The sequence below is a fragment of the Salarias fasciatus genome, chromosome 5, assembly GCF_902148845.1.
Source record: "Salarias fasciatus chromosome 5, fSalaFa1.1, whole genome shotgun sequence".
Taxonomy (NCBI): domain Eukaryota; kingdom Metazoa; phylum Chordata; class Actinopteri; order Blenniiformes; family Blenniidae; genus Salarias; species Salarias fasciatus.
Genome location: NC_043749.1, coordinates 32306351 through 32331743, shown reverse-complemented (window position 1 = coordinate 32331743; position 25393 = coordinate 32306351). Strand labels below are relative to the sequence as shown.

General features: G+C 55.8%; 2 protein-coding genes across 5 annotated transcripts in view; both read left to right on the top strand.

Moving 5' to 3' along the window:
* The window catches only part of LOC115388132 (semaphorin-3D), a 40886-nt gene extending 27793 nt beyond the window's left edge, over positions 1-13093 (top strand). The window contains exons 3-18 of one of the 2 annotated variants that reach the window (XM_030091075.1): positions 2712-2890; positions 3001-3063; positions 3266-3385; positions 4933-5023; positions 5155-5283; positions 6479-6621; positions 6693-6807; positions 6954-7023; positions 8203-8347; positions 8885-9107; positions 10345-10433; positions 10951-10986; positions 11097-11251; positions 11405-11469; positions 11834-11985; positions 12122-13093. In XM_030091075.1, coding sequence (XP_029946935.1) covers positions 2712-2890; positions 3001-3063; positions 3266-3385; positions 4933-5023; positions 5155-5283; positions 6479-6621; positions 6693-6807; positions 6954-7023; positions 8203-8347; positions 8885-9107; positions 10345-10433; positions 10951-10986; positions 11097-11251; positions 11405-11469; positions 11834-11985; positions 12122-12514 — 2168 coding nt within the window. In that variant the 3' untranslated portion in view covers positions 12515-13093. Of the gene's footprint in view, positions 1-2711; positions 2891-3000; positions 3064-3265; positions 3386-4932; positions 5024-5154; positions 5284-6478; positions 6622-6692; positions 6808-6953; positions 7024-8202; positions 8348-8884; positions 9108-10344; positions 10434-10950; positions 10987-11093; positions 11252-11404; positions 11470-11833; positions 11986-12121 lie in introns of both variants that reach the window. The other variant, XM_030091074.1, reaches the window with a different exon arrangement.
* A 664-nt stretch (positions 13094-13757) lies between these two features.
* On the top strand, positions 13758-25391 carry LOC115389052 (sphingomyelin phosphodiesterase 4-like). 3 transcript variants are annotated; one of them, XM_030092417.1, is made up of 20 exons: positions 13758-13864; positions 14113-14174; positions 14695-14781; positions 14854-14990; positions 15073-15148; positions 15235-15343; positions 15693-15745; positions 15914-16065; positions 16173-16305; positions 16401-16472; positions 21637-21741; positions 22812-22966; positions 23105-23195; positions 23306-23403; positions 23483-23646; positions 23740-23945; positions 24023-24253; positions 24367-24498; positions 24679-24807; positions 24904-25391. In XM_030092417.1, the coding sequence occupies exons 2-20, from the start codon at positions 14136-14138 to the stop codon at positions 25222-25224; spliced, it is 2490 nt and encodes an 829-aa protein (XP_029948277.1). In that variant the 5' UTR covers positions 13758-13864; positions 14113-14135; the 3' UTR covers positions 25225-25391. The 3 variants fall into 3 exon arrangements, with proteins under 3 accessions (XP_029948277.1, XP_029948276.1, XP_029948278.1); XM_030092416.1 differs by having other exon boundaries at positions 21637-21789; XM_030092418.1 differs by lacking the exon at positions 21637-21741.
* The last annotated feature ends 2 nt before the right edge of the window (positions 25392-25393 follow it).

The window sequence follows — 25393 nt, the reverse complement described above, 5'->3', positions numbered from 1 at the left end:
TTAGCATCAGCTTGAGCATTAGCATTACCATCAGCATTAGCATTAGCATCAGCATTAGCTCATGCTCACTGCTGACAGCTTCATCACTTCTCCTCTAATGAAGGGTGTTCCTGTCTGAGAGCAGGAACAGCTCTCTCTTTCTCTCTCTCACACACACACCCACACACACACACACACACACACACAGAGGTGTGTGAAACAGTTTTAATGAAGCAAATCCACTTTTAATCACCTTCCTGATTGCAGAAATCATTGTTAATCATGGGGAACAATCACTCTCACACGTACACACACACACACACACACACACACACACACACACACACACACACACACACACTCACACACACACTCACACACTCACACACACCCACCCAGTGCTGGTTCGGAGCAGATCAGGGACGGCGGCCGCCATATCAGAGGTTTGACGTTGTAGAAGTGAAGCTGAAGGCAGTGAGGCGCTGGGTGAGCCGTCCCCCCAGTGTCCTCTCATGTTTTCCACTGCCCCCTGCACCTCCCCCGCGTCCTCCACCCCCCACCCAACCACCCCGCCCAACCGCCCCCCCAACCGCCCCCCCAACCGCCCCACCCCACCCCGGCTGATATCTGCCGCTCAGATTTCTTTCTTTCTTTCTTTGTGTCTCTTTTTCCCATCAGCGCTGCTCATGATGGATGGACAGCAGGTCCAGAGGAAGACCTGCAGCAGGGTGTGAGTGTGCGTGTGTGTGTTGGTTCTGCATGTCTGAGAACGTTGTGTTCCTGCTCCTCACTATAAAATACCTGGCTTTACACACACACACACACACACACACACACACACACACACACACACACACACACACACACACACACACACACACACATGCTGTGGGATCTTTTAATCTGCTCCACCTGTTGTGTGTCAGTGTGTGCTGGTGTTACTTCAGAGTGAGTTGTGTGTGTCAGTTCCCATTTGTGTTTATTTAAAAGTTCTTGATGAATAAGTGTGTGTGTGTGTGTGTGTGTGTGTGTGTGTGTGTGTGTGTGTGTGTGTGTGTGTGTGTGTGTGTGTGTGTGTGTGTGTGTGTGTGTGACATCTACAAGTTACCCCCTCCCTTCCTCTGATTCAGTTTCAGCCTCGGGGCTGGGTGGAGGCGGGTGAAGGCGGGTGGAGGGGGGTGGAGGGGGGTGGAGGGGTGAGGTGGGGGGGGGGGGGGGGGGGGGGGGGGGGGGGGGGGGTTCTGCTGGTTCTCGCCTCCCCAGAGACAGACGTGTGAAGGAGTGAGATCAGAGTGAGGTCAGTCCAGGAGCTCACTTAAAAACACATCAGAGCCTGGAAACTCTCTGAAACTCTGAAACTCTGAAACTCTGAAACTCTCTGAAACTCTGAAACACTCTAAAACTCTCTGAAACTCTCTGAAACTCTGAAACTCTCTGAAACTCTGAAACTCTCTGAAACTCTGAAACTCTGAAACTCTGAAACTCTCTGAAACTCTGAAACTCTGAAACTCTCAAACACTCTGAAACACTCTGAAACTCTGAAAATCTCTTAAACTCTCTGAAACTGTCTGAAACTCTGAAACACTCTAAAACTCTCTGAAACTCTGAAACTCTCTGAAACTCTCAAACACTCTGAAACTCTGAAACTCTCTGAAACTCTCTGAAACTGTCTGAAACTCTGAAACACTCTAAAACTCTCTGAAACTCTCTGAAACTCTGAAACTCTCTGAAACTCTGAAACTCTGAAACTCTCTGAAACTCTCTGAAACTCTCTCACACACTCTGCTCCCTCCAGAACCGCGTTCTGCTGCTTTAAGACCAGAAGAACCGTCTCGGTGACTTCCAGTCTAGTCCAGCTGGATCCATAAAGACCTTTCGATGCGGCTCGGGAAGCTTCACACACTGGATCTGCAGACGCTGTAGCCGTTGGAGTGCTGGAGTGTGCCTGTCAGACGCACTGACGTGGTGACGCCACTCGGCGGCGTCTGGCCTCGTTGGGAGTTGTGGGTTTCTCTCCTCATGGACCGAGCTCCTGGTACCCTTTTGCCCCTCAGCTCAGCGCCGATGGGGTTCGTGTTTTCATTTCCTGTCTGAAACACTGGTCGCCGTACAGCCGGGCTTCGTGAGGTTGATGTTCCTTCTTTTGTAAGAAATGAGCGCAGACTGGAAACCCCAGACCCGTGTGAGTGTGCACGTTTAGATAGCTTCGCTCGCTAACGCCTCACCAACCAGGAAGCACGGCCCCAAACGTTTCAAAGCTTTCATGAAGTTTAACTCCAGTTCCGAACAGAACGTTTTATCACACTGAACCACCGTTTGTTCCTGATTTTAACAGTTTGGTTCTTCTCAAGCTTTTTTGACGGTTTAGAAATTTTAGCTGTTTCATCCATTTGACCTCTTTTTAAAGTTTTCTCTGCTTTTTTCTGCCATATTTCATTTTCATATAAATTGGAGACATTTCAGGTTTTTGAAGCTGTTTCAACATTTTTCCTGGTTTCTGGTGGTTTTGCTGTTTTTCCCAGTTTGACTGGAGCCTTTTCTGAATCCCTCCTGAACCCGGAGTGAAGAATCCTGTAACGGTGTAACATAAGCTGAATGTGTATCCCGGCTTCCTGGAGCCGCTGCAGAGGGGCTGAAGGGCCACGTGTGGCTCCAGAGCCGCAGGTTGAACACCCCTGCTCCAGCAGTGCGTCTGGACGTCCAGCCCTTAATCCGGTCTGTGTCTCCTCCAGATCTGAGGGCTGGCCTGGGGGTCTTCTGGGAGCCCGGGGTCGGCGGGGTCACCGGGGTCGACGGGGGTCACCAGGCCCTGCTGCTGGACGAGGACCGGGGCTGGATCCTGGTGGGGGGGCGGGACCACGTCCACCTGCTGAGGACGGACCCGGACGGAACCCGCCTGACGGCCCAGACGGTGAGAGCGGTCTGACCTCTGACCTCTGAACACCTCTCTCCTCAACATCAGAACACGACCTTTCAAAATAAAAGCAGAGAAACAGCCGAGTGAACGATGTTCCCCGGCAGGTGTCCTGGCCGGCCAGCAGGGACAACGTGGAGCGCTGCCTGATGGCGGGGAAGAGTCCCGAGGTGAGGACCGTCTCCGTCTCCGTCTCTGTGGACCGTCTGTCTCCCTGTCCTCGTCTCCATGTCTCCGTCTCCATGTCCCCGTCTCCATGTCTCCGTCTCCATGTCCCCATCTCCATGTCCCCGTCTCTGTGTCCTCCGTCTCCATGTCCCCGTCTCTGTGTCTCCGTCTCCATGTCCCCATCTCTGTGTCTCCGTCTTCCAGACAGACTGCTCCAACTTCGTCCGGCTGCTGCAGCCCATCAACCGGACCTCCGTCTACGCCTGTGGAACCGGAGCCTTCCAGCCAACCTGCACCTTCCTGAACCTGAACCCCGAGTCTGAGGTTCACTCACTCACTCATTCACTCACTCACTCACTCAGTCAGTCACTCAGACATTCACTCACTCATTCACTCACTCACTCAGTCAGTCAGTCCGTGTCATTCACTCATTCATTTCGTGTCACGTGCTCGGTGCAGAGCAGATGTTCTCCTGGTTTGCAGATGGCGCCGTCATGACTGCAGGCAGTAGCAGCAGCAGGCAGAACCGGTCAGAAGACGAGGGAACTGTTCTGTGATCTGATCAGAAAGTCAAAACGTTTCTCACTTGAAAACTTTGTTGTGTAAAAAAAAATTTAAATACCGTATTGGCTCAAATATAAGACGACTGATTATAAGACGACAATTTTTCAAATATCATTTTGTGAAAATAAAAATATGTTGAAGAGAGTAAGGTTCCTCATAAAACAACTTTTCATTCTACAGTGATTCCAGGAAAAGTCACAACAGAGAAAACATTTCATGTGATTTAAGATCCAGAAATATTACTGCAGGATTAAATAAAAACTATTTTCTCTTTCTCAGACTCTGAGGCTGAGACTCAGTGAAGCAGCAACAAATAAGAACCTCAAAGATTCAATAACTGCATTAATGATGTGAAGAACTTCAGAACCACCAAATTCAAGTTCTGTTCAGCTTCACAGCATTAATAACTCAGTCTAATGCATCTTGGCAGCAGTTTGTTGACTCTGCGGCGTTGAACCATCAGTTTAAACTTCTCCTCTGTTGCTCACTGGTCCAGAGTTCCAGACGGTCACTTCCTGGTCTCCGGTTCTTTGGCTCCATCTAGTGGCCCCGATGAGTAACGACAGTCTCGTCCTGGATTATAGAACCACCCCGCTGTGGAGAAAACACTTCAAGTGGGGCGACAGTAGCTCAGTTGGTAGAGCGGGTCGTCTTATAACCGGAAGGTTGGTGGTTCGATCCCCGCTCCCGCAGGCGTAAAACTGGTGTTGTGTCCTTGGGCAAGACACTTCACCCACCTTGCCTAGTATGAAGGTTGTGAGAGTGAATGGTTGGTGGTGGTCGGAGGGGCCGATGGTGCAGATTGGCAGCCTCGCTTCCGTCAGTCTGCCCCAGGGCAGCTGTGGCTACAATAGTAGCTTACCACCACCGAGTATGGTGTGAAAGGGTGATGTGATATTGCAGTGTGAAGCGCTTTGGGCTCTGTCATGCAGGGTAAAAAGTGCTATACAAGTGTAGTCCATTTACCATTTTACTTCCTGGAACAAAACATGGTCTTATTCTGGCCACTGCGGTCATCAGGATAAAACCCAGACTGACGGAAATAGAAGAAAAACGAATCACGTGGTTCTGAAGTCATCAGAACCACAGAGATGATCTGAACGTGGACCGGAGACAGCTGGAGACGGGACTTCTGTGCCGCTGAGGACATGAGGACCGGTCCAGCGTCTCGGGACCGATCGGCTCGCCGTCACTGAGCTTCTGGTCTCCAGCTCCTTCCTCACTCAGTGTGTGTGTGTGTGTGTGTGTGTGTGTGTGTGGTCCTCCTGTCTGTCTGCCCCCCCCCCCCCATGTCCCCCCTCCTGTAGGAGCCGTCTTTGTCTTTGTCCCACATCTACGAGTCTGGCCAAGGAAAATGTCCCTTCAGTGCCAGAGAGCCGTTCACTGCTCTTCTGACTGGTAGGTGTCCCCCTGTCCCCACACACACACACACACTGTGAAGCAGCCTGTTGGAGCCGAGTGTCCAAACGATGGACATGCAGCAGTGATGTGATCGGTCCCCCCCCCCCCCCCCCCCCCCCCCCCCCCAGATGGAGACCTGTACTCTGGCACCTCGGTGGACTTCATGGGGGTCAACGCGGGACTCTTCCGGACGGCGGTCCAGGGTCCGGGTCGGCAGTCGCTCCGCTCGGAGGCGTACGACAACAACTGGCTCAACGGTGAGACTTCCTGTCCACACACAGCACACGCTGCCACCCCCTGCCACCCCCTGCTGCCCCCTGCCGCACCCTGCGGCCCCCTGCCGCCCCCTGCTGCCCCCTGCCACCCCCTGCGGCCCCCTGCCGCCCCCTGCCGCCCCCTGCTGCCCCCTGCCGCCCCCTGCGGCCCCCTGCCGCCCCCTGCTGCCCCCTGCTGCCCCCTGCTGCCCCCTGCCGCCCCCTGCTGCCCCCTGCCGCACCCTGCGGCCCCCTGCCGCCCCTTGCTGCCCCCTGCCACCCCTGCTGCCCCCTGCCGCACCCTGCGGCCCCCTGCCGCCCCCTGCTGCCCCCTGCCACCCCCTGCGGCCCCCTGCCGCCCCCTGCCGCCCCCTGCCACCCCCTGCCGCCCCCTGCCGTCCCCTGCCACCCCCTGCCGCCCCCTGTCGCCCCCTGCAGCCCCCTGCCGCCCCCTGCCACTCCCTGCTGCCCCCTGGCGCTCTCTGCCGCCCCCTGCCGCCCCCTGCAGCCCCCTGCCACCCCCTGCTGCCCCCTGCCACCCCCTGCCACTCCCTGCTGCCCCCTGGCGCTCTCTGCCGCCCCCTGCCGCCCCCTGCTGCCCCCTGCCACCCCCTGCCGCCCCCTGCCGCCCCCTGCTGCCCCCTGCTGCCCACTGCCACCCCCTGCCGCCCCCTGCTGCCCCCTGCCACCCCCTGCCGCCCCCTGCTGCCCCCTGCCGCCCCCTGCTGCCCCCTGCCACCCCCTGCCGCCCCCTGCTGTCTGCATGAGGAACAGCGCCGTCTCCGGGGCTTTGGGGAGAACATGAAGTCTCCTGCTGCAGGATGAAGCTGGTTTTTTTCCAGTCCTCGTCTGAAGTGGTTTGATTCATTTTCCATTGGTTCTGCAGACAGGGACAGCTAGCATGCTAACATGCTAGCTCTGGGGTTAGCATCCCTTAGCCAAGACCGCCTGACACTAGACCAAGACCAGGACTAGAGCATCTCTAGACCAAGACTTTGGGGGCTGAGACCACCTTTTTTACCATGAAAAGTTCTTTGTAAATAAATAGTTTGATAAAGACGAAGACCTTGAACCTGTGGTCTGGAGACCAGGACTTGTCTGGAGTTTTCTGGGGGGTCTGTCTTCTGAGTGTGAATGGAGTCTGGGTGGAGTGCTGGACTCCTGTGTGAACCCGGACTGTCCCCCGTCTCGCCGGCAGAGCCGGACTTCGTGGACTCCTTCTCCGTCCCGGACACCCACAGTCCGGACGACGACAAGGTCTACGTGTTCTTCAGGGAGCGGGCGGCCGAAGCAGGCCCGTGGGACCAGAGGGTCTACAGCCGGGTGGCCCGGGTCTGCAAGGTAAGACCCTGCAAGGAGGTTCTGTCTGGGTGATGGACTCTGACCCGGTTCTGCTGGTCTGGCTGATCCAGAACGACGTCGGAGGGAAGAGGAGCCTGATCAACCGCTGGACCACCTTCCTGAAGGCCCGGCTGGTCTGCTCGGTCCCGGGACCGTCTGGAGTGGACACTCACTTCGACCAGCTGGGTGAGTCCTGATTCCTCCCCCTCCTGACTCCTCCCCTTCCTCGTGACTCCTCCCCCTTCTCCTGACTCCTCCTCTTCCTCCTCCTGACTCCTCCTCCCCCCGCCCCAGGTGTTGGGTGTTAAACGGCGTTTTTGTCTTTTTTCCAGAGGACATCTTTGTTCTGGAGACTAAAGACCCTCAGAACCCGGTGGTCTACGGCGTCTTCAGCACGTCCAGGTCAGAGACTCTTCATGAGGCTCGTCAGTAGAATCGGTCGTGACCTCTGACCTGCGTTCATCAGGATTCATTAATGGAGGCCGTCAGCTGTTACTGCTGGGCCTTCGGTCTAATCCAGACTCAGACCTGACCCCGGTCTTCCTCCGGTTCTTATCTTCACATCAGGAAAAGCAAATAGACTCAGGCTGTGTCTGAACGTCCATTGTGTCCTCTGCAGGACACCGCACAGGGAAGACATCTGGACGCTGTCCGGATGTCCAGATAGCATGAAGGAAGGCACTAGAAATTTCCCACAATGCATCTCGAAAAGTAATGTGCATCGATGGTCCCTAGACGGCTCAGTACTACCCATCATGCATTGCGAATCTCCAGCAGAACGATGGAAGAGCAGCAGCAGCGAGCCGGGAAGAATTTAATATTTTTAATTTATTCTTCAGCGATCAGAAAGACGACAGGAAAGGAAAAGCTGAATAAGAGACATTAAAAACTTTACAAAGCGTCTGGTTACCATGGTAACCATGGTTACCATGGTAACGGCCGGGGGTCCTGTGATCAGCGCAGAGGGAAAAAGTAGGGAGCTGCGAGTCCGAATCCCAACGGATTCAGGACTATAAAGTCCACTATGTGGTCCAGCTCTGTGTAGGGACTGAGGGGTCAGGGGTCAGGGGTCAGGGGGGACATCCAGACACGGCCAAGGTCTGATATTTAAGGAGCTCGTTCAGAGGTTAAAGGTCGTCCACTCCTCTACACACACTGACATTCCTGCTGGCACGTGCACATTGCAGAGGTCAGAGGTCAGGTGTGGGGGTGTCTGGGGTCAAAGGTGAAGAGCAGCAGCTGGTTTTGTTGTAACTGTGACACATGAAGGCCGTCTCACCTCCTGGTGTCCTCCTCTCTCCGTCCCCCCTCCTGTCCCCCCTCCTGTCCCCCCTCTCATCCCCCATCTCGTCCCCCCCCCCCGTCCCCCCCGTCCCCTCCTGTCCCCCCCGTCCCCTCCTGTCCCCCCCCCGTCCCCCCGTCCCCCCCGTCCCCCCCTGTCCCCTCCTGTCCCCTCCTGTCCCCCCTCCCGTCCCCCCCGTCCCCTCCTGTCCCCCCTCTCATCCCCCATCTCACCCCCCCCCCCCCCCCCCGTCCCCCCGTCCCCTCCTGTCCCCCCCCGTCCCCTCCTGTCCCCCACAGCTCCGTCTTCCGGGGCTCGGCGGTGTGTGTCTTCTCCATGGCGTCCATCCGAGCCGTCTTCAACGGGCCATTCGCCCACAGAGACGGACCCGAGTCCCGCTGGGTGGAGTACCGGGGCCGGATCCCGTACCCGAGACCCGGAACCGTGAGTCCCCGGGGGTGCAGTTAGACACACGACATCTCACTAAACCTGGACCGAGACGACGATGATGGAGACGAGGACAGGAAACTGTCCCTGGTTCTAGTAAAGTTTCTATGGAGAACCGGATCTGAGGGGACGGACGGGTCCGGCCAGAGGGAGGTAGGTCTGTCCCAGATGGACACCTGGACAGCTGGCCTAACTGACCCTAAGAACCCCAGAGACCAGAACCCCAAAGACCGGAGCTAGAGAGCCTGTCTCCTGGTCCTGCAGGGACAGGACGTCTGTCCCGGCCTGAACTCGTCCTCCAGCTGTCTGGAATCGTCCCACTGGGAATGTCCCACTTCAGCAGCATCACGTCCAGTTGTCCCACCTGGACCGGGACATGTCCCGTGTCCTGATGAAGGCCCGGTCAGACCCGGTCCGTCCAGATCCAGACCCGGATCCAGATCCAGAGCAGGACTCTGTGTTGAAGCTTCAGCGGTGACCCGTGTCCTCCTGTACGTCCCAGCGTCCTCACGGCTCCCTGTGTCTCGTCCCCAGTGTCCCAGCGAGACGTACGACGCTCGGTACCGGTCCACGCGGGACCTCCCGGACGAGGCGGTGAGCTTCAGCCGGCAGCACCAGCTGATGTGGGACCCGGTCCTGCCGCTGGGCGCCCGGCCCGTCTTCACCCGGGTCCACTGGACGGACCGGATCCGCAGGCTGGTGGTGGACAGGGTGGAGGCCGAGGACGGAGTGTACGACGTGCTGCACCTGGGGACGGGTGAGGACGGGGGGGGGCTGGAGGGGCTTCCTCCTGGTTCTGTTTCCATGACAACCGCTCGGAGACGGATCCCCAGACAGAACATTTTCAAAACAATCCATTCCGTTGTCATGGAAACGGGCTGCATCTGCATAGACGGGGCAGACGCTGGTCCTGCTCCTGACCCTGACCCTGACCCTGATCCTGTTCCTGGTCCTGGTCCTGGACCCAGTCCCGGTCCTGGTCCTGTTCCTGGTCCTGGTCCTGGTCCTGGACCCAGTCCCGGTCCTGGTCCTGTTCCTGGTCCTGGTCCTGGTCCTGACCTTGGTCCTGACCCTGACCCTGGTCCTGGTCCTGGTCCTGGTCCTGGTCGTGACCCTGACCCTGACCCTGGTCCCGGTCCCGGTCCCGGTCCCGGTCCTGGTCCTGGTCATCATTTTCAGAATGTTTTCATGTAAACGTCAAACATCAGTGAAACTCAGTGTTGGACCAGAGACAGTATATAAATGGACAGACCTTTCGTGACGTCACCCACAGAGTTCCCAACCGCCGTTCTGAAGACTTCAGCGAGTCCAGCAGGACTTCTCCAGTTGAATATTTGAAACCGGATGTAAATGTGATTGGTCCAGCCCGTCACGTGACCGCATCACGCGGACAGAGGAGGCGCTGTGATAGGGCCATTTATGCAAAACTTTAACTCGTAATATAAAATCAACAGATTATTGATGTGAAAACCAGAGTCTGGTGAAGCAGCAGGTTCTAGAAACTAGTGATAGAGACCAGAACATGTCCTGAAACAGGAACTTTATATGTTTATTTCTCTGAAAATCGGCATTTGTGAATGGGTTCCAATGAGACCGGGCTCTTTTTGAAACCAGCATCATCGCCCCCTTGCTGGAATTGCAACTTTTTTGCACCTCGTATTGTCTTCATGTTTTATGAGCGGAGGTTGGCGCCTGGTTGGGATGTTGAAGGTTGTCATGGAAACGGGGTCAGGTACCAGGTTCCGGTCAGTCCTCCGTCTTCATAGCGTGCTGAGTTTGGTTCCTACTCCTGTTCTCCTAGTCTCCACAGGGCTGAGGGGTCAGAGGTCACGGGCGAGCTCCTTTAGCACCTTGTCTCCAGAGAGGACAAGTGTGGATGGACATACGTCTCGCTCTGTGTCTCCAGCTGTCTGTCTCCATACGTCTGTCCTCTTTAAGAGGAGCTCAGATGAAGGTTCCTCTCAGCCCGGTTCTCCTGTTCTCTCTGGTTCCAGATCAGGGGAAGGTTCTGAAGGTGGTGTCGGTTCTGAACGGCGGTCTGGAGCCGGAGGAGGTGGTTCTGGAGGAGCTGAACGTCTTCCAGGTGGGTTCTGCTGGGTTCTGCTGCGGGCCACCGCCTTCAGACCAACCCAATCCCTGGTTCTCATTGGTCTCACACACACACACACACACACACACACACACACACACACACACACAGATTCGTACTTCTATCCTTGTGGGGACCTTCCATTGACTCCCATTCATGTCTAACTCCTAACTCTTACCCTAACCCGAACCCAGACCAAAACACAGCCGAACCCTAAAGAAATGTTTTTGACCTTTGACTTTTTTCAGTAACAACAACATGGTCAAGAAAACACTGTTTCCCTCATTAGGACCGGAAGAAGGTCCCACAAGGCACATCGTTCCAGGTTTTCCTATCCTTGTGGGGACATTTGGCCCCCACAAGGATAGAAATACGAGTACACGCACGCACGCGCACACACACACACACACACACACACACACACACACACACACACACACACACACACACACACACACACACACACACACACACACCTGTCAGTATTTATGTTTGACTTCATCTGTTCCAGACTCCCATCCTGAACATGAAGCTGTCCACCAAGAGGGTAGGGAGTGTGTGTGTGTGTGTGTGTGTGTGTGTGTGTGTGTGTGTGTGTGTGTGTGTGTGTGTGTGTGTGTGTGTGTCCAGCGCTCTGACCCTCTGTCCCTGCAGCAGCAGCTGTGGGTGTCCAGCGCGGGGGGCGTGGCCCAGCTGGGGGTCCAGCGCTGCGGCCGCTACGGCGCCGGCTGTGAAGACTGCTGCCTGTCCAGAGACCCGTACTGCAGCTGGGACGGACAGGCCTGCTCCCGCGTCTTCCCCAGCAGCAGGAGGTCCGTCCCCCGCCGAGGACACGTCACCTGCACCGTCCCCCGCTCCGTCTGACTCAGCTGTGTGTGTGTATGTGTGTGTGTGTGTGTGTGTGTGTGTGTGTGTGTGTGTGTGTGTGTGTGTGTGTGTGTGTGTGTGTGTGTGTGCTCACGCAGGCGTGCACGGAGACAGGACATCAGGTATGGAGACCCCTGGAGTCAGTGTCCCGCCACAGAGGACGGTAAGAGACAAACCTGCTTCACTGGAACCGGAAACAACAAGAACATGACAAAGACGAATGATGATGATGATGATGATGACGATAATAATAATAATAATAATAATAATGATAATTAGAAAAAAAAAAGCTCTTCCTGAAACGTATCGAAGTGTTTTTTGTTAAATTGATGAAACGCTGATTGAACCTCGTTTGTTTGGTTTTGTAAGGAGGTTTGGCTCCCTCTAGAGGACGATCTGTGCAACTGCAGCCTGGATAAAATCGATGAAGGCCATTGTACGTGCGTTTCTGTGTGTGTGTGTGTGTGTGTGTGTGTGTGTGTGTGTGTGTGCGTGCGTGTGCGTGTGCATGTGCGTGTGTGTGTCAGAAGTGGAGGTGAGGCCGGTCTTCGCGGTGGAGGGGAACTCCTCCTTCCTGGAGTGTTCTCCTCGCTCTCCTCAGGCCGAGCTCAGGTGGAAGATGCAGCTTCCTGACAGCGAGCAGCAGCAGAGTGTGAGCGACCCGGAGGAGAGCAGAGAGGTAGAGCATCTTCCTCCTCTAACCTCCACGTTATAGAGCATCTTCCTCCTCTAACATCAGATTATAGAGCATCTTCCTCCTCTGACAGCACACTATAGAGCATCTCAGACTGACAGATCTCCTCCTTGCTTCCCAGGTGCCGTTGAGCTCCTCCTCTCGGTTCCTCCAGATGAGTGGCGGGTTGCTGGTTCGATTCCTGGCGCTGTCTGACTCTGGGCTCTACACCTGCTCCAGCCAGGAGCGCTCGTACAGGCGGGTCGTGGCCCGGTACCAGCTCCACGTGGTCCCGAGCGCGGGCCTGGGCGCCACCCGTCACCCGCAGCCCCGCCCCCACCCGTGGCTGCCTCCGCAGGCCACGCCCTACAGAGACCCGCGCCTGGCGGGGGGCAACAGCCTGAGCGCCGAGCGGCACTGCGAGCAGCTGTGGTTCCGCGAGAAGCGGCGGCAGCAGAAGCTGCGAGCGCTGAAGCTGAAGGAGGGCCGCAAGGCCCGGGTGAGGAGGAACAACCCCGCCCTGCCCCCCCCATAGAGCCCCGCCTGGCCCGGGTGAGGAGGAACAACCCCGCCCTGCCCCCCCCATAGAGCCCCGCCTGGCCCGGGTGAGGAGGAACAACCCCGCCCTGCCCCCCACATAGAGCCCCGCCTGGCCCGGGTGAGGAGGAACAACCCCGCCTGGCCCGGCCGCCCCCCTCCGCTGTGGTCCTCCAGATGTTAGACAGCTGTTTGAAGCGTCTGAATATTTTCCTCCTCCTTCACCTTGAGCTCGTCTCCTTCTTCTTCTCTCGTTATCGACGGAGCGAACAGGAAACACGTTTGCTGAACTCGCCTCTAACATATTCCGTGTATTTATGTGGTATTTGTATTTTCCCGATGGATTTGAAGGCCTCGGTGGAAACGCACACCTTACAAGCCGACTTTTGTATATTAAAGAAGTCTATTTTTGATAGTGTTCTGCTTGGTTCCGGTCAGCTGCCATCGGTTCTGCTTCTGTAAACCCTGGCAGGATTTCTCGGCTCGGATCCACATCGTGAACCCAGTCCTGAAGTTTTAATATTATGTATGTGAATAAACCACAACTGACTGACATTTTAAATAAAGTCAAACATTAAGCTGATCCTTTCTCTCTCTCTCTCTCTCTCTCTCTCTCTGTGTGTGTGTGTGTGTGTGTGTGTGTGTGTGTGTGTTCTTGTATTTCTATCCTTGTTGGGGTCAAATGTCCCCACAAGGATAGCAAAACGTGGAATGACGTGCCTTGTGGGGACCTTTTTCCGGTCCTAAGTAGGAGAAACAGTGTTTTCTTGACCATGTTGTTGTTACTGAAAAAAGTAAAAGTGCAAAAACATTTCTTTAGGGTTAGGCTTTGTTGTGGTGTGGGTTAGGGTTAGGGTAAGGGTCAGGGTTAGGGGCTAGACATGAATGGGAGTCAATGGAAGGTCCCCACAAGGATAGAAATACGAGACTGTGCGCGCGTGTGTGTGTGTGTGCGTGCGTGTGTGTGTGTGTGTGCGTAATAATCAATTCAATACAAAACATATACTGATTAATATCAAATGCGTCTGAAAAAGTTAATTTTAAATGTTTAATTGGAAATAAATTTAACATTTAACCTGTAAGCTGTCAGATCAAAAAACACTGAACAGTGTAAAAACAGTTGGATCGGTAAGGGTTGCTGCAGTACCCGGCGTGGCCGGAGGGGGCAGCAGCTGCATGCGGCCTGCAGATGGCGGCCACATTCCCCGCGCTGCTGCTGCTTCGCTGCTCGCCCTCCACCACAGAAGAAGAAGCAGCAGAAGAAGCGGTTCAGTTTGTCCACTGATGGAAGTTATACTCCGCTTTTAGGAGGGCCGCGGTGAATTTTAAACTCCGTTCCGGACTGAAGGTAGGAGTCGGGTCGCTCCTCGGGTCACCAGCTCGCCCGGTTCGTTATTTTCCTACTGTTTTGGACAGTTTGAGCTCCGTGTGTGTGTTTTGCTGCGTTAGCCGCTGTTAGCTCCTCGTGCTAATCTGGGTGAGTTTCCACTCGCAGACAGTTGTTATGGTGAGATAAACAGTCAGATTCACAGTCAGATTCACAGCAGCCTCCACCTCTGGCCCGGGCTGTTCTGAACTCTGTGTTTATTCCTCCAGGTGGAGGAGAGGAATCGCCCCGCATGGCGGCTCCGGCTCTGCAGCAGCCCAGCTTCTTACTGGTGAGACTCGGCTCTGCTCTTCTGTCTGAAGGGAGAAACTCTCCTTCTCCTGCTGTGTCTGCGGTCAGCAGCGCCGGGCGGTCTATCCCGAACTAAACCACCTATCCAGGCAGCAGTGCAGCTGAGCGGCGGCCCGGCACCGTCTGAGTGAACCTGGTCTCGACGGGCCAGGTTCAGATGAAACACACTGATCCCGGGTTTTACTTTCAGTTCTGATCTGAGTCTTTAGGAAAGATAAGAACCGCTGCTGCTCTGCGTTTAGAGGGTTTCAGTCCTTCTCTTCCTCTGGTATGATGAAGGAGAACCAGGGACAGTGTGTCTGGAGAACCACCGGACAACAAGGTCCAGGTTCTAATCTCCACACGGTCCAGAAGCTAAAGGAGCAACCGTAGAGAAGAGAACCCAGATACCGGCTCAGCTGGAATCCCTCAGACGTCGTCTTCATGGAGGACATTGATGCTGTGGACTCGGGACTCCCGGGAGCTGCTGGGGCTCTGATGTTCTGGTCTTGGTGTTGCAGGCCAACCTGAAGGCGGACTGCGGCACCAAGCCACTGCTGCAGCGCTGCCAGGACCTGGTGAAGGTCATCGACGAGTATCCTGCCAAGGTGAGCCGGCACGGATCGCCCTGCACGTCTCCGTCTGTCCCCACGTCCCCAAACGTCTCCTCCCGTGTCCAGGAGCTGCACCCGGTCCTACCCTGGCTCATGGAGGCGGTCTTCGGCAGCCTGGACGGCGTCCTCGCCGGCTGGAACCTGCGCTTCCTGCACTCCCGGAGCAGCGAGTACGGCTTGGCGCTGGACTTCCTCGGTCCCACGTAGGCGCCCGCCGTCTGTCCCCGTCCCTCTGGTCCTCAGCAGACGCTCTAACCTGAGCCGCGCTTGTCCTCTCTCGTCCAGCGGCCCCGTGATGAAGCTGGTGTACAAGCTGCAGGCCGAGGACTACAAGTACGAAATCCCCGTCAACTACCTGCCGGTAAGAGCCGCCGCAGCGCCCCCTTCAGGCCGAACAGAATGCTCCGAGGTGGTTCTAGTGGTCTGAGGCAGCTCTGTGGTTTCCAGGGTCCAGTGAAGGCCTGCATCCAGGAGGGCGTCCTGCCGGACTGCCCGCTGTTCCACAACAAGCTGCAGTTCCCCCCGGCCGGCCTGCTGGCCCTCAGCCTGGCCCTCAGTATCCTCCCCCACCCCGCCCCGGCCCGGCTCGGCTCCAGAGCCGCAGGGTCCCCGACTCCTCCGCATGTTGCTGCTGGAAGAACACGCTGACCACAGCGCCCTCTGGTGGAGAACCCAGAACCTCCAGAGCCTGGTCCTCCATGTGTTCAGGCTGCAGCCTCCAGGACTGGAGAGAAACCTCAGAAGTGTCCATTTAGACCAATCTTTGCTTTAATTTCTGCACATTTATCAGATCCTGTGCCTCCTGCAGCTCCTGCAGCTCTGTAGCTTTGTAGTGCCTGTATCTCTGCTGCTCCACTCAGTAGGAGGCCATGAACCTGTCGGCATGTTCCTTGACTTTCCTGCAGATCCCTTTGAGTTCTTCATGTTCAACTTCGCCTACTGTCTCATCAGTCCGAAGGTCAGTGAAGACGAGTGATCACTTCCATCACTGTAAAGAATCCAGAGTCGTTCATGAGAATCAAAGCCCTCGTTGATCCTTTAAGTCGATAATAAATGTTATTTTAGCTGAATAACAGGAGAGAATGTCTTCTGAAAGGTCAAACTGACCTCATCACCACGTCCCCAGAGTTTCCCTCCAGGCCACCAGGGCGGCTCCACTGACAGCGCTTACTTTGTGCTGGTGGACACTTACCTCAAGTACTTCCTGCCCACCGAGGGCAGCGTGCCTCCATCGCCGTTCTCCGACTCCAGAGGCTCGGTCAGCGCCCCGTCCCCCCGGTCAGGGTCCACACACACACACACACACACACACACACACACACACACACACACGGGGCGGTGTGTGAGCGGGCTGCTCACCGGCCGTCCTGCGTCTCCCCCTGCAGGGCGTCTAGCGTGTCCTTCGCCGGGTACGGCGTCCACAGCCCCAGCCTGCTGAAGCACCACATCTTCCACCAGCCGTCGGTCAACGCCGACCCGGCGGCCCAGGAGATCTGGCGGTCCGAGACGCTGCTGCAGGTGAGGCTGGCGGGACGGCGAGACAGCAGGATGGCGAGACGTCGGGACGGCGAGACGCTCAGAGCGTTCCCTCACCTTCTCCTTCCTGTCCTCAGATGGTGGTGGAGGTGTGGCTCCATCACTACTCCCTGGACATGTACCAGAAGCTGCAGTCTCCCCAGGTGAAGGTAAGACCCCCAACCCCGACACACACACACACACACACACACACACACACACACACACACACACACACACACACACACCTCCTCCTGTCTCCTGCACTGCTGCATTGCACGGCTGGCTGTTGACGGTGACCACATGCAACCCTCCACCTGAAACACCCCACCACCCCCCCTTACCACCACCACACCCCCCGCCCCCCTCGACCTGCACCTCCCCGTCAGGCCCACGACAGGAAGACACACTGACCACAGCGCCCTCTGGTGGAGCAGCGACCGCACTCTGAAACTCTCATGGTTGACTGGTTAACCGGTGGACAGTTGACTGGTTAACTGGTCGGTCTCCTCCCGGCTCGGGCCACTTGAACTTTATTTCTAAAGCGCCAAATAAAATCCAGTCATGTGACGGAACTGAGAAAAACCAGATTCAACATAAGAAGGTAGAAAGAACCCCCTTTACCATGAGGAAACCTGCAGAACCAGATCTGCAGAACCAGACCTGCTGCAGAACCAGATCTGCAGAACCAGACCTGCTGCAGAACCAGATCTCCTGCAGAACCAGACCTGCTGCAGCTTGATGGCCCAGCTCTGTCCCCACTCTGGTTCTCCTGTCAGCTGCTTCCTGCTTCCTGTCACTTCCTGTCTGCATGCTGCATGTTGCTGTGAGTCTGCAGGAGCTTCCTGGACCATCAGACACCGGAGGCTGCGGCGCCGCCGTGCACGGGGCTGCGGCGCCGCCGTGCACGAGTCCCGTCACCTCCCAGCAGGCTGTGGTCTGAGCTCCGGCGGGCTGGAAGCTGCAGAGGACCATGGGACCTGCTGGGTCCTCTGGGTGTCATGCTGGTCCTGGTCAGACTGACAGGTTCTGGACGGGCAGAGTGCGGGACAGCCCCAGCTGAGGGACGGGGTCCAGGGAGCGTCCCTGCTTCACGCCTCCATCCTGTCCTACAGTCGGTCAGGCGGAGGGACGGGGGTCATTTCAGCTCCTTTTCACTGTCATCGCCGTGGTTGCTGGGGTCAAAGGTCAGCACTCAGTCCCATGACCCCAAACCTGTTTACACAGCGATACCCTGAAAACATCTGTTTCCATGGAGACGGGAGAAATGCTAAAACCAAGTGGTTAGCTTGTTAGCGTCTCCTGGTTGGTGCTGTTGTTATGAAGGCTCGAGTCCAGGAGAGTCTGGACCAGGACCAGAAGAATCTGGACCAGGACCAGAGTCCCCCCGCCTGCCTTCAGTCGGAGCCCTCATGGTTTCAGGGATTCTGGGCGCCGTTTCAGTCCAAACGCCTCCAGAGTCTAAAGTCTGGATCAAACAGACGAGAACATTTCACCTCAGTTTTTAAACGACATGCTGATTTTCCCACAATCACTCTGAGCTGCTCTTCTTTTGGGGGGGGGGGGGAACGGGACTAGTTGGCTGGTTAGTGGGTTGGTTACCTGGTTAGTGGTCACTTAGCTGGATAGCAGGTTAGTTAGCTGATCAGTGGGTTTACTAGCTGGTCAGTATTTTTACAAGCTGGTTAGTAGCTGGTTAGTGAGATTACTAGCTGGTTCGCTAGCTTTTTATTGCGTTTACTTGCTTAGTTAATGGGTTAGTTAGCTAGTTGGTGGCCTGGTTAGTGGGTTTACTAGCTGGTTAGCGGGCTTAGTGAGTGGATTACGTAGTGGGTTTACGACCTGGTCAGCAGGTTAATTAGCTGGTTACTGGGTTTTCTTGCTGGGTATTGGGTTAGTTAGCTGGTTGGTAGGATTAATAGCTGGTTAATGGGTTGGTTGACTGCTTAGTGAGAGAATTACGTGTTGGGTTCACTGGCTGGGTAGTGGGTTTATGGTTCGTTAGCTGGTGACTGGATTTACTAGCTGGTATTAAGCTAGTCGGCTTAGTGAGTGGATCATGTATTGCGTTTACTGGCTGGGCAGTGTTTATGGGTTTGTCGCCTGGTTACTGGATTTACTAGCTGGGTATTCAGTTTGTTAGCTGGTTGCTGGGTTTACTAGCTGGGTATTCAGTTTGTTAGCTGGTTACTGGGTTTACTAGCTGGGTATTCAGTTTGTTAGCTGGTTAGTGGTTGCTTAGCTTGATAGCACGTTAGGTAGCTGATTAGTGCATTTACAAGCTAATCAGTGGGTTTAGTAGGTGGTTAATGAGATTACTAGCTGGTTAGCTTGTTAGTTAGCAGGTTAACTAGCTGTTTGCCGGGGTTTAATGGCTGGGTATTGTTTTAGTTAGCTGGTTGGTGAGATTACTAACTGGGTTCCGGGTAAGTTAGCTGGTTGGTGGGATTACTAGCTGGGTATTGGGTTTAATAGCTGGATATTGGGTTAGTTAGCTGCTTACTGGGTTTATTAACTGGGCTGGTTACTGTGCTTACTAGCTGGGTGTTGGATTAGTTAGCTGGTTGGTGGGTTTACCAGCTGGGTATTTGGTTAGTTAGCTGGTTGGTGGGTTTCTTAGCTGGTTTCTGGGTTAGTTAGTCAATTACTGGGTTTACTTGATGGGTATTGGCTTAGTTAGCTGTAGCGATGTTCCGATACCATGTTTTGCCTCCCGATACCGATTCCAATACTTTTACTGTGGGTATCGGCCGATACCGAGTTCCGATCCGATACCAGTATGTTATGAAATAACACCATGCCTCGCCTGCAGGACTGTCACATGATTATCACTGTGGTGAGGCCCGGCTCAGGTTAATCCCTCTAAAACATGAATCAATACAGCAAATTCAAGCCATTTATTTTTAAATAGAACAGTATAAAAAACAGCAGTGCAAATAAAATCGAACTAAATCAATCTAGCAATAATTATTTTCAATAACTTAAAGTACAGTCCCAATATTTTTCAATTTAAAGGGAATTTAAAGGTGCATTAAGGAGTTTTTCAGCTTTAATAATACTTATTTTCCACCATAAATATGTTACAAATGTTCAGTGGTGTGTTCAATGTGCCCTGACATATTCATTGCAAGTACTGCTAACAGCGTTAAATTATCACTTGAAAGTTGCAGTGCCGGTCCGGCACCAGAGTTTTTTTGCTGAGAATTTGAGATGATGTGACGTAATGTACCTCCCGCTGGCCTGATTTCCTTAAGTTTCGTTTTGTCCGCCATTACTCCGCCAGATGCTTAACGGGCAGCAACTGAGCAGTACTGAGGATGGAGCTTCAATGAAGTAGGAAAGGACCGGCTTCTAGCACTGCCACAGCTCCAGCACAGACCCACCAGGCAGAAGAAACTTGCATTTTACTCGAGCACTAACAAAAGAGCGAGGAAGGAGTTCCCCTCTTCCATGGATTCAAGGCACAGACACGAGCTTTTCATTAAAGCTGGTGTCTGGAGTTTCCGTTTGTTTCCAACGTATGTATAATTTTTCAACAGAGCTTAAATGTGTCAGTCTGGTTCGATACTATAATATAATATTAGCATAAAGCAATATAAAAATGTATTTATGAGCCCCGCCTTCGTCTCATAGACCCCTATGTTATCCGAAAAAGCGCCGGTCAGCTTCAGCCAATAGATTTCGAGCTTCCGCATTCTCGTGTTGTCAATCAAAGTGTGGAGCAGCCAGAGAGCACGGCCGCTCGCCCAGCAGAGGAGAGTTAGCAACGCAGCAGCCGCCACGCTCACCTCGGATATATCCACTGCCTGCTGAACATCCACCGTAAACAGCTCAACATGGAGGATGCTGGAGGACTAGAGGCTCTCATTTTCACCCGACAGATAATAGCGTGCACAATTAAAGGGGCGTGGCTTGGTCGCTCATGAAAGCAGAGGGAGGGCGGAACCTGAGACTTCGGATTAAAAAAAAACCTCTCTCTTTCAAAACTCCGGACACGAGCTTTAAGGTGCAGTTACGCCCAAGGCCTGCAGGCGCCGCTGTTTTGCATAAAATGTGAAAACTCCTTAATGCAGCTTTAAATAGAACAATATTAAACAGTAGTGCAACGACAACTTAAATATATCTAGGAAGAGATATGTTGTTGCATTTTGAAATTAAAGTGCAGACACAATATTGCATAACGAAGTCATTTAGATAAAACAGTATAAATAACAGTAGTGCAACAGTAACTTAATAAACAAATCTAGAAATATTTTGTTTTAATTAGAGTGCAAATATAACATAGTAAAATAATCAGGGCATTTAAATAGAACAGCAAAAAATAGTTCAACAGCAACTTAAAAGATTACTTTCCAAAATGTATTATAATCCAAAACCAACCGATGAAGTCACATTCAAAAAATGAAAATCCAAAGAGCAGAAGCTGCTCTCCAAACAAAAACTAGACTTCTTTAACGGCGCTGTGCGTCTGTCACGTGGTCCTTTCTTCTTGGTCGGTCAAAAACAGCAGCTGCAGCACAGCGGCAAAGAACTGCGTCAGCTAACGACCAGCAGATGGCGGTAGTGCAGCCAACGGGATGCAGGCTGCCGTAAAACATTACAGAAGAAGAAGTGTCAGTGCTGACGGAGCTGACGGAGCGGACCAGTAAATAGATTACTGATTTAATGAATGGCGTGGTCCCGGTTCGGGGCCAGGACTCCAGGACTCGCCGATACCAAATCCAGCATTTTCAGCAGCATCGGTGTAATTTCCGATACTGGTATCGGAATCGGAACATCTCTAGTTATCTGGTTATTTGGTTAGTTAGCTGGTTACCGGGGTACTAGCTGGTTTCTGGGTTAGTTAGCAGGTTACTGGGTTTACCAGCTGGTTTCTGGGTTAGTTAGCAGGTTACTGGGTTTACCAGCTGGTTTCTGGGCTAGTTAGCAGGTTACTGGGTTTACCAGCTGGTTTCTGGGTTAGTTAGCAGGTTACTGGGTTTACCAGCTGGCTCGGTGACTGGATTCAGAGTGAGAGGACAGAATGATCAGACTGACTTCATAGAAACATGCTAGTATCATATTGGTGTGTGTGTGTGTGTGTGTGTGTGTGTGTGTGTGTGTGTGTGTGTGTGTGTGTGTGTGTTAAATTATAAAATCAGTTTGGTCCGGAGTGAAGTGCCCCCCCCCCCCCCCCCCATGTGATGATAACCTCCTCCACCCACAGGACAGTTGGCTGTGTTTGTTTGTCTGGAGTTCTTCTTCCTGTTCTCATGTTGACCTTCGTCCTCTGCTCCTCCTCCTCCTCCTCCTCCTCCTCCTCCTGTCCTCCGCCCGGTGTCTCTGGGGGACCAGCTGGCTCTGCTGCAGTACCGCCTCAGTATGTCCAGTGGTACGTCCGGCGTGCCGCTCCCGCCCCCGGCCCCCCCGCCGGGCCCTGGGAGCCTCCACACCTACCAAGTACTTTTACCTTTTCACTCAGCCCCGGCCCTGCGGGGCCTCCTGGAGGTAACGGTCCGTCACTGCCGCTCCGCTGCAGGGCGCCGCTCCGCCCAGAGCGGCGCCCTGCAGGGGGCGCTCTGAGGAATGAAGCGTCGGGTCGATGCTGCTTCGCCGTTACGCCGGCGGCGCCGCTGCCTGTGGCTCTGATCACCGCTCTGCGCTTTACTTCCTGCTAGTGTAACTTCATGAAGTTAAAGTGTGTGTGTGTGTGTGTGTGTGTGTGTGTGTGTGTGTGTGTGTGTGTGTGTGTGTGTGTGTGTGTGTGTGTGTGTGTGTGTGTGTGTGTGTGGTGTGTGTGTGTGTGTGTGTGTGTGTGTGTGTGTGTGTGTGTGTGCTGCCTGGTTTTTATCTGAGAGGAAACTTTGCATCATGGCGGCGATGAAGCGGCGGCAGGTGACGGAGCACCGAGGTCACTCAGACCAACAAGTAATCTGATTACTGTAGTCTGAGGACACAGGGGATTTGCTTCAGGGGTGCCCAACATGAGGCCCGCGGACGAAAACCAGCCTGATGACCTTAGACTGAAACAGAATTCCTGCTGCTCCCAATGTGTCCACTGGGAGGCGCACTGCTTCAGTCAGCCTGGACCGAGCAGCCAGTTAGCGCTAGCATTAGCACTAGCATTGAGCATGGTGCTGGGTGGGGCCGGACGGGACGGGGCCCGGAGGGGCGGGACAGGGTGGGACCGGGTTGAACCTGGACGGAACGGAATTGGACCGGACTTGGCGGGATGGACCAGGGTGGGGGTGGACCGGGTTTGGGCTGGGCGGGGCCGGCTGGAACCTGGACGGGACCGAGTTGGGTTGAGGCGGGTTCAGACCAGAGGGGTCATGTTGGTAGGACCTCGGTGCTCCTCCCCCCCCCCCCTCCCCGTGCTGGTTGATTGGCTGCTTTCACCCTGGGATAGCTGCGTTGTGATTGGCTGCTCTTCTCAAATCTGGGCTGGCTGGGGGAGCAGGCTCTTTGAGGGGGGGTCGGGTGGGGGGAGGGGGCCCTCCTGGACCTCCTGTGACTGGGTTTCTCTCCAGGAGCCCTTCAGCCCCTCGGAGGAGCACGTCCTGGTGGTGCGTCTCCTGGTCAAACACCTCCACGCCTTCTCCAGCAGCCTGAAGGCAGAGCCGGGCCCCGCCCCCGCCCCGCCCCCCGCCCACCCCCACCCCGGGCCCCTGGAGGAGTTCAAGAGGTCAGAGCCCGGCCCCTCCTCCGTGAGCCTGTTCTGCAGGTGTTTTCCAGGTGTTTGGTGGACTGACTGACCCTGTCCCCGCCCCCGTCCCCGCCCCTGTCCCCGCCCCCGCCCCCATCCCCGTCCCCCGTCCTGCAGGGTGGTGGTCCAGCGCTTCGTGCAGCAGAAGCTCTACCTCTTCCTGCAGCACTGCTTCGGCCACTGGCCTCTGGACGCCTCCTTCAGAGCCGTGAGTCCTGCCTGATCCTGATCCTGATCCTGATCCTAGAACCGGTCCCTCCAGAGAGACAGAACCTGAACCCTGTCCCCGTGTCCCCGTGTCTCTCTGTCTCTCTGGAGGTGTTGGAGACGTGGCTCAGCTACATCCAGCCGTGGAGATACACCGGGGACAAGAGCGCCGTCCAGGCGGACCAGAACAGGACCGTCCCCGACAAGTGGTGCGTGCGGTTCCGTCCCGGCGTCCCGTCCGGGTCGCGTTCTCCCGTCTCTCACTCGTCGCGCTGCGCTGTCTTCCAGGGAGTCCTTCGTCCACGAGAACCTGCTCCTGTACACCAAGCTGTTCCAGGTCTTCCTCAACCGGGCCGTGAGGACGGACCTGGTCAACGCCAAGAACGCCCTGATGGTCTTCAGAGTGGCCAAAGTCTTCTCCCAGCCCAACCTGGCCGAGATGATCCAGAAAGGTGGGCCGGACCCGGCCCGGGCCCGGCGGACCAGGTCCCGCTGTACTGGTTCTAGACCTGGATGAGAACCTGTGTCGTCTTCTTCTGTCTCAGGCGAGCAGCTGTTCCTGGAACCCGAGCACGTCCTGCACCACCGGCAGCCCCGCGGCTACCTGACCCCCGGCCAGGGCGGCAGCTACCTGTCGTCACGGCAACGGGCGGTGCCCGACATGGTGTTCCGGGTCAAGAGCCACGTCTACTCGCTGGAGGGCCAGGACTGCCAGTACCAGCAGATGTTCGGCTCCGAGCTGCGAGGGGGGGTGGGTACCGCCCGGCCCGGCCCGGCCCGGCCCGGCCCAGCCCGCCCGGTAAACTGAACCAGACTCGTGTGGTCCAGGTCCTGAAGCTGGTCCAGATCATCGCTCAGGCCCGGCAGACGGCCAAACGGATCTCGGACCAGTCCAGCGAGGCGGCCTCCTCCGGATCCTTCCTGTCCTGGTTCGGACTCGGCTCGGCCGACGCCGGCGGCGCCTTCAGCGGCGCCGAGCCCGAGGAGACCGGGGAGTGCCTGAAGAAGACCCACGAGTTCCTGGACCGGGCCCTGGAGAACCTGAGCCAGATCTTCAAGGTCTGCTCCTCTTTGCTTTATGTTCCAGTGTTACGAAGGTCCGGAGTGCGGCTGGACCGGGGCCGGACCGGGTCCGGGGTGCAGCTGACCTGTTCCTGTCTCATGTCCCGCAGCTGAACCAGGGACACCTGAACCAGGTCTTGTCCAACCTGGGCTCCTCTCAGGACGACGGGAACTGCAGGCAGCTGCCGGACTGCGTCCAGGGGGAGGACGGCCTGGTCCTGACCGAGCTGGGCCGCCGCCAGGTGGGTCCCGGGTCCCACCCACAGCCAGGGGGGCTGAGGTCTCTAGCGCGGCCTCACTGTGTGTGTGTGCGCGTGTGTGTGTGCGCGTGTGTGTGTGCGCGTGTGTGTGTGTGTGCGCGTGTGTGTGTGCGCGTGTGTGTGTGCGTGTATGTGTGTGTGTGTGTGTGTGTGTGTGTGCAGATCATCAACGGCCTGCGCAGGTTTGAGGTCCAGTACCAGGGAGACCCCGAGCTGCAGCCCATCAGGAGCTATGAGTCGGCCCTGCTGGTGCGGCTGCTGTACAGGACGTCCTCCCTGCTCAATGACAGGGTGAGTGTCCGCCTGCAAGACGCCGTGCAGGGCTGAATGAACCGCGCTGCAGGTCGTCCTGACTCCGTGTCTTCGTCTCGTGTCTCTGTCCCTCAGTTCGGGGGTCACATGACCGCCCTGTGCTCGCGGCCGGACTTCCTGGGCCGCCTGGGGCGGTACTACCTGACGGACGTGGCGGGCGGCGCCCGGCTGCGGCGCAGCCCGGCGAGCCGCTACACGGCGGAGCAGAGCCGGCGGCCCCGGCTGAGCCTGCGGCCGCTGGCCAGCTACCGGACGCTGCTGCTGCTGCTGCTGTTCTACCTGCTGGGGGCGCTGCTGAGCCTGGGGCCCGGCTGCAGCACGCTGCTGCTGCTCGCCGCCGCGCTGCTCTACGGACTCTTCGCCGCGCTGTTCGCCGACAAGCTGAAAGCGGCCTGACCGGCGGGGTCGAACCGGGATCCCTACGCAGAGCCGCTCTGTCCCGGGGGACTCGCCTTCAGGATGTTTTTATTTGTTTTCCTCCAGCAGGACAGCCTGGAGGTCAGAGGACTGACGGACTGATCGTGTGGAAGAGTCAATAAACCAGTTTGCACTCGTTTGTATTTCT

Coding starts and splice junctions, on each gene's coding strand:
- LOC115389052 (XM_030092416.1), top strand. CDS start 14,136: ATGGCGGCTCCGGCTCTGCAGCAGCCCAGCTTCTTACTG. Junction 14,782..14,853: donor TCGACGAGTATCCTGCCAAG/GTGAGCCGGCAC, acceptor TCCCGTGTCCAG/GAGCTGCACCCGGTCCTACC. Junction 23,647..23,739: donor GGCCGAGATGATCCAGAAAG/GTGGGCCGGACC, acceptor CTTCTGTCTCAG/GCGAGCAGCTGTTCCTGGAA.